Below are 8240 nucleotides of genomic sequence, written 5' to 3' on the forward strand. Positions count from 1 at the left end.
GTAAATTAGAGCTGAATCCCACTGGTGGAACTTGAGAAGAAGTTTGAAATAGGTGTTGTTCAGGAAAACCATGATTGTGCAAACTTGTTACAAAATCGTCGCCGTGGCTGCTATGCCAAAGTTTTTAAGCGGTACAACATAGTAACACAAACGACGAAGGAAGACAAGTTTATGACTCGTACCCTGACCGGCCTCGAACTCACGATCTAAGACACCCGATCGCCTAGCCAGAAATACCGACAGCTTATACATGTACCACTGCGCCGTATCCACGTGTATTTTAAGAAGTATAAATACAACACTTATATTAACCTAGATTTTCGTTGATATCTTTATATATGTTGATGCGGTGCCATATTGTAAGTTAGGCAAATAGAACACATACTTATTATTGAATGATATAGGTTCTTTAGCCATACGCACACTTGTAAATAGCCTTCAATTTTATTACAAATATCACATGACCAACTTGTTCTCTAAATTCGAGTTCTGGTTAAACTGTCTTCTCTGTCTTAAAATTTGTCCATTTCCTGTGTATAGAAATATATCACAATGAAAATGACGTTTGATAAACTTAGATACATATAAGCTGAGTAACGGGCCCGTCTGTGCTGCGACACTTTTACCTATTATTCAGTGAGGTAGACATCAACTACTACAAGGAAGCCCCGTCTACGATTGTTGTAATGCCTGACCATTTTTTCATCAACGTTCCTTAACTTACAATTTCCATTGGGAAGCATTATTGCATTTAAGGGAAAACTGGGACCGGTTATATGTCTGATGTAATACCTGGTTATATGTCTGATGTAATACCCGGTTATATGTCTGATGTAATACCTGGTTATATGTCTGATGTAATACCTGGTTATATGTCCGATATAACACCTGGTTATATGACTGATGTAATACCTGGTTATATGTCTGATGTAATACCTGGTTATATGTCTGATATAACACCTGGTTATATGTCTGATGTAATACCTGGTTATATGTCTGATGTAATACCTGGTTATATGTCTGATGTAACACCTGGTTATATGTCTGATGTAATATCTGGTTATATGTCTGATGTAATACCTGATTATATGTCTGATGTAATACCTGATTATATGTCTGATGTAATACCTGGTTATATGTCTGATGTAATACCTGGTTATATGTCTGATGTAATACCTGGTTATATGTCTGATGTAATACCTGGTTATATGTCTGATGTAATACCTGGTTATATGTCTGATGTAATACCTGGTTATATGTCTGATGTAATACCTGGTTATATGTCTGATGTAATACCTGGTTATATGTCTGATGTAATACCTGATTATATGTCTGATGTAATACCTGGTTATATGTCTGATGTAATACCTGGTTATATGTCTGATGTAATACCTGGTTATATGTCTGATGTAATACCTGGTTATATGTCTGATGTAATACCTGGTTATATGTCTGATGTAATACCTGGTTATATGTCTGATGTAACACCTGGTTATATGTCTGATGTAATACCTGGTTATACGTCTGATGTAATACCTGGTTATACGTCTGATGTAATACCTGGTTATATGTCTGATGTAATACCTGGTTATATGTCTGATGTAATACCTGGTTATATGCCTGATGTAATACCTGGTTATACGTCTGATGTAACACCTGGTTATATGACTGATGTAATACCTGGTTATATGTCTGATGTAATACCTGGTTATATGCCTGATGTAATACCTGGTTATATGACTGAAGTAATACCTGGTTACATGTCTGATGTAACACCTGGTTATATGTCTGATGTAATACCTGGTTATACGTCTGATGTAATACCTGGTTATACGTCTGATGTAATACCTGGTTATATGTCTGATGTAATACCTGGTTATATGTCTGATGTAATACCTGGTTATATGTCTGATGTAATACCTGGTTATATGTCTGATATAACACCTGGTTATATGTCTGATATAATACATGGTTATATGTCTGATGTAATACCCGGTTATATGTCTGATGTAACACCTGGTTATATGCCTGATGTAATACCTGGTTATATGACTGAAGTAATACCTGGTTATATGTCTGATGTAATACCTGGTTATACGTCTGATGTAACACCTGGTTATATGTCTGATGTAATACCTGGTTATACGTCTGATGTAATACCTGGTTATATGTCTGATGTAATACCTGGTTATATGTCTGATGTAATACCTGGTTATATGTCTGATGTAATACCTGGTTATATGTCTGATGTAATACCTGGTTATATGTCTGATGTAATACCTGGTTATACATCTGATGTAATACCTGGTTATACGTCTGATGTAATACCTGGTTATATGTCTGATGTAATACCTGGTTATACGTCTGATGTAATACCTGGTTATATGTCTGATGTAATACCTGGTTATATGTCTGATGTAATACCTGGTTATATGTCTGATGTAATACCTGGTTATATGTCTGATGTAATACCTGGTTATACGTCTGATGTAATACCTGGTTATACGTCTGATGTAATACCTGGTTATACGTCTGATGTAATACCTGGTTATATGTCTGATGTAATACCTGGTTATATGTCTGATGTAATACCTGGTTATACGTCTGATGTAATACCTGGTTATATGTCTGATGTAATACCTGGTTATACGTCTGATGTAATACCTGGTTATATGTCTGATGTAATACCTGGTTATATGTCTGATGTAATACCTGGTTATATGTCTGATGTAATACCTGGTTATATGTCTGATGTAATACCTGGTTATATGTCTGATGTAATACCTGGTTATACGTCTGATGTAATACCTGGTTATATGTCTGATGTAATACCTGGTTATATGTCTGATATAACACCTGGTTATATGACTGATGTAATACCTGGTTATATGTCTGATGTAATACCCGGTTATATGTCTGATGTAATACCTGATTATATGTCTGATGTAACACCTGGTTATATGTCTGATGTAACACCTGGTTATATGTCTGATGTAATACCTGATTATATGTCTGATGTAATACCTGGTTATATGTATGATGTAATACCTGGTTATATGTCTGATGTAATACCTGGTTATACAACTGATGTAATACCTGGTTATATGTCTGATGTAATATCTGATTATATGTCTGATGTAATACCTGGTTATATGACTGATGTAACACCTGGTTATATGTCTGATATAACACCTGGTTATATGTCTGATGTAATACATGGTTATATGTCTGATGTAATACCTGGTTATATGTCTGATGTAACACCTGGTTATATGTCTGATGTAATACATGGTTATATGTCTGATGTAATACCTGGTTATATGTCTGATGTAATACCTGGTTATATGTCTGATATAACACCTGGTTATATGTCTGATGTAATACCTGGTTATATGTCTGATGTAACACCTGGTTATATGTCTGATATAACACCTGGTTATATGTCTGATGTAATACCTGGTTATATGTCTGATGTAATACATGGTTATATGTCTGAAGTAATACCTGGTTATATGTCTGATGTAATACCTGGTTATATGTCTGATGTAATACCTGGTTATATGTCTGATGTAATACCTGGTTATATGTCTGATGTAATACCTGGTTATATGTCTGATGTAATACCTGGTTATATGTCTGATGTAATACCTGGTTATATGTCTGATGTAATATCTGGTTATATGTCTGATGTAATACCTGATTATATGACTGATGTAATATCTGATGTAATACCTGGTTATACGTCTGATGTAATACCTGGTTACATGTCTGATGTAATATCTGGTTATATGTCTGATGTAATACCTGGTTATACAACTGATGTAATACCCGGTTATATGCCTGATGTAATACCTGGTTATACAACTGATGTAATACCCGGTTATATGCCTGATGTAATACCTGATTATATGACTGATGTAATATCTGATGTAATACTTGGGGAAATAAAACTCTAACATAGGATGTCTCCTCATTCTAAGACCTGGAATTGTTATCTTGTTGTTTCAGTGAAGATGTAAATGCAAAACAAATGTTGACAATGTGACTGAAGCCTAATTTAAAACATACATCTGTAATTCTGTTTAGCTCCCATACACAGTAACAACAATACAGATATTTACATGCTAGGAATGGTCAATAAACTCAGTTGTAAGAATTACAAATGTTTAATGTACAGAGTAACAGTTCTAGCACCACATATTTAACAGAGATCTCGTGTCCATACATGAGCAGTCCATTAAGCCTTCTCCAACAAACTTTATACACAACTAATTTATTGTATTCCGAGTGATATGTAGTTTCAGGTTGGTGCTGTAATACAGCTCCAAGGCCTCTAAGGTCACAGTCTGACGTGAGAAGGTCACAGTCTGACGTGAGAAGGTCACAGTCTGACGTGAGAAGGTCACAGTCTCATGTGAGGTCACAGTCTCATGTGAGGTCACAGTCTGACGTGAGAAGGTCACAGTCTCATGTGAGGTCACAGTCTCATGTGAGAAGGTCACAGTCTCATGTGAGTTTAAATTTCCTAGATTTGTGATGATGTAGATAAAGGTGAGTAATTCCAACACCAAGTCCCAGTAAATAGCCAGCCAGGTTTCCAAGTACACATGTTATTGGCCACACCTGTAACATACAAATCTCACCAGTAGTTATAATGACTAACACACAGCTTACAGGTAGACAGTTTTAGATAAAAAATAAATAGAACCCTTGGCAGGAACTTATCACTAAATGTGGTTGATTTTAACCGACTTGAACTTCTAATTAATATAATTCAGTTGATTTTTAGTTTGATAATGCCCAAATATGGTTGATGATGTCATAGCAATCTGGGAACAGAATGGACTAAAAGCTACAAGTGAAACCTTATCACCCTCCCCCTGCTGATTAACAGATTAAAACACCTACAGTCTCAAAATCTACAGTGCTGATCCCACAAATAATTCTGTTCTCAAAAGCATCTGATAAACACTGATTTATTTATTTTACCTGTACAATAATACAAATCTTAAAAAATAAATTGCTCCTTTTGACCTTACCTGCCAGGGTCTGTCCCAATCCAGAGGGATGGGCAAGGCTCCCAGCCATGCACCAATGACACTTCCAACTGACGAAATATATAGGATCGACTCAGCACCTAGGTCTGGACTGTAACAAATATGTTTTCCATTTTCAGAGTGTACATTGTTTATACAGTAAAATCATTTTTATCATTTTAGACATAATATTTTGTTTTGATGCTCAGATGTTTATTGTGTAAATTCTTGTTTCAAACAGATTGAAAAAAAAACCCTTACTAATATCTTATTATTTCTATTCTTTGTTTTTGGAGATATAACTCTTTGTTTAAATTACCATTATATATGTAATAGTCATTTCAATTACAAATATGTAGACAACACCGTGGACATTTACCTATTTTGAGGGTACACTCTAACCCAGGCTGAGAAGTGTATACCTAGCACACACAGACTGGGTAGCACAGTGGTAGCACTCAACAGCAGGGCAAAGTGGAACGTCTCAGCCACAGAACTGTAACATCACAAGATTTCAGTCAACATCTCCGCTACAGTTCATCCAGTCATGTCATCCCATGTCTTTACATACACTATAAGTACGCTATTCACAGATACAATTGGACACTATGTAAAATGTGACCATGACTTGCCAATGTAGTGGTCTGTAGTTGAGTGGCTGATTAGTTATCATAGAATGATCTATTGTGAGGCAGACAAATAAAATGAATTCATGACAGAACAGAAACCGAATCTTACTTTATAAATGGAGCACCAAACAGGACAGCTACACAGTGGAAGGTGACAGGTCCGATGATAAGGACACTACACACCTTCAATACACTTCTCACCTGAAATATAACATTGTAGCTAAATACATATTAGACTTTTAAGGAGATAATGATATTTATGGTTTATTTGTAGTTATGAAATAAAATACCACACTAAAATTACCCTGTTATACCGCCAATTATTTAAAGTAATAATGTAATACTAGCACCTTGTTACACTCTCATTTAATGAGGGTTCTGCTGTACAACCTTGTTATACTCTCATTTAATGAGAGTTCTGCTGTACAACCTTGTTATACTCTCATTTAATGAGAGTTCTGCTGTACAACCTTGTTATACTCTCATTTAATGTGAGTTCTGCTGTACAACCTTGTTATACTCTTATTTATAGAGTTCTGCTGTACAACTTTGTTACACTCTCATTTATAGAGTTCCGCCGTTAACCTTGTTGCACTCTCATTGATAGAGTTCTGCTGTACAACATTGTTATTCTCTCATTTATAGAGTTCTGCTGTACAACATTGTTATTCTCTCATTTATAGAGTTCTGCTGTACAACATTGTTATTCTCTCATTTATAGAGTTCTGCTGTACAACATTGTTATTCTCTCATTTATAGAGTTCTGCTGTACAACATTGTTATTCTCTCATTTATAGAGTTCTGCTGAGTTCTGCTGTACAACATTGTTATTCTCTCATTTATAGAGTTCTGCTGTACAACGTTATTATTCTCTCATTTATAAAGTTCCACTGTACAACCTTGCTATACATGTACTCTCATTTATAGAGGTATGCTGTAAACCTTGTTACATTCTCATATAATGAGAGTCTTGTTGTACAAAACTGTTACACTCTTATTTTATGAGAGGTCTGCTTTACAATCTTGGCAAACTCTCATTTCTCAGAGTATTGACACACTCCTTTGTTACAAATGTAGAAGGACATTTATACAGTGTTATAGGGTCACCTAATGAGTGACCAGGGAGTAATGAGTGTCCAGGGAGATATTTTTCACGCCCAGGAATTCGTTAATGAAGATTTTTTGATAATTTTTTCTGTAACGTACATATTATCCCATTATCTACCACCATGCAAAATCTCACTTCGATCGGACCAGTGCATATTATGAAAATGCACCGATGAAGTTGCAGTGCAGCGTGCACTCGGAGTGTCCCGGGCGTATTTTTCATTTAGTATTATGCACTCGTCTGATCGAAGTGAAATTTTGCATGATGTTAGATAAAGGTATAATCTGTATGTTACAGAAAAAAATATCAAAACATCTTCATTAACGGCTTCCTGGGCGTGTAAAATACGCCCTGGACACTCAAATGCATGCTATAATGCACATTCAATGGTGCATTTCTGTATTATAAAATCATTCGATCGAAGTGAAATTTTGCATGGTGTTAGATAATGATGTCATTAATATGTTACAGAAAAAAATATCAAAAAATCTTCATTAACGAATTCCTGGGCGTGCAAAATGTCCCTCGACACCCGAGTGCACGCTGCACTGCAACTTCAGAGGTGCATTTCCGTATTATACAATCATTCGATCGAAATGAAATTTTGCATGGTGTTAGATAATGGTCACATAAGTATGTTACAGAAAAAATAATCAAAAACTCTTCAATAACGAATTCCTGGGCGTGCAAAATGTCCCTGGACACTCCCTGGTCACTCATATGTATATTCATAAAAACAGAGTGATGTATGCTCTTACAGAAATAACCCTAATAGCAATTTCAAGTTGCAAGTTAAATCACAAATATAAGTTATACAGCATTTTCTACCATTTAAATGTGTCGGGGGTTGAACACGCGTACAATTTTTAGCTCACGGGTTCGAATCACGGTCTGGCCGTGCATTTTTCTACTTCTCTTACACCATAAGGGTGTGTGGAAGGGCAAACGCATATCGTTGACAATCATACAATCATAGAATATGCACCAAGTATACTTACTTTAAATGTGGCAGATTTAGTCTGTGCGTACTTAGGAACTACGACTGCATTCACTACGATTTGAAATGACGTTAAGATAACAATCAGCGATTTTACAGCAGTAAGGCACTCATTTACAATGTCAATGGGTAAATTTGTGTTCACTGGAACATAAACAATCAAAGTTATTACTATTATTAGTACCAAATGCGTTCGGACAAGTAAATTAACAGTGTCTTTGTTTGGAAGCCGCAAATTCATGGGCGCAGACATCTTGAATTTGTGTTTTCTCCCTCCGCACGAAAAAGAGCGATGTAATCGACACTTTTTTTGTTTACGGAAAAGGCCGAAAGTTCCCGATAAGTATTAGACAATGCATACGTCACTTCCGGACCTAAGTCAAGTCAAAACAAATCCATGTGAAATCGTCATGATCCAGCTTGCATCTCCTTCACATTTTTGTCTGAACAACTCTACACAGCTATATAGT

At 35.8% G+C, this 8240-nt stretch overlaps 1 protein-coding gene across 1 annotated transcript; it reads right to left on the bottom strand.

Annotated features, from left to right (window-relative positions):
- Nucleotides 1-4147: 4147 nt before the first annotated feature.
- Nucleotides 4148-8042, bottom strand: LOC117323777 (phosphatidylinositol-glycan biosynthesis class F protein-like). Its single transcript, XM_033879213.1, has 5 exons — nt 7772-8042; nt 5775-5866; nt 5416-5532; nt 5040-5148; nt 4148-4623 (listed from the first exon to the last, which is right to left on the bottom strand). The coding sequence occupies exons 1-5, from the start codon at nt 8021-8023 to the stop codon at nt 4507-4509; spliced, it is 687 nt and encodes a 228-aa protein (XP_033735104.1). The 5' UTR covers nt 8024-8042; the 3' UTR covers nt 4148-4506.
- Nucleotides 8043-8240: the final 198 nt, after the last annotated feature.

Source organism: Pecten maximus, chromosome 3 (genome assembly GCF_902652985.1).
Source record: "Pecten maximus chromosome 3, xPecMax1.1, whole genome shotgun sequence".
Taxonomy (NCBI): Eukaryota; Metazoa; Mollusca; class Bivalvia; order Pectinida; family Pectinidae; genus Pecten; species Pecten maximus.

What these genes read in the sequence shown, in the direction of transcription:
- LOC117323777 (XM_033879213.1), bottom strand. Translation starts at nt 8,023, where the DNA reads ATGTCTGCGCCCATGAATTTGCGGCTTCCAAACAAAGACACTGTTAAT. An exon ending in CTAAATCTGCCACATTTAAA is followed by an intron (nt 5,867 to 7,771) that starts GTAAGTATACTT and finishes GTTATATTTCAG; the next exon opens with GTGAGAAGTGTATTGAAGGT. An exon ending in AGAGTGTACCCTCAAAATAG is followed by an intron (nt 5,149 to 5,415) that starts GTAAATGTCCAC and finishes TATTTGTTACAG; the next exon opens with TCCAGACCTAGGTGCTGAGT.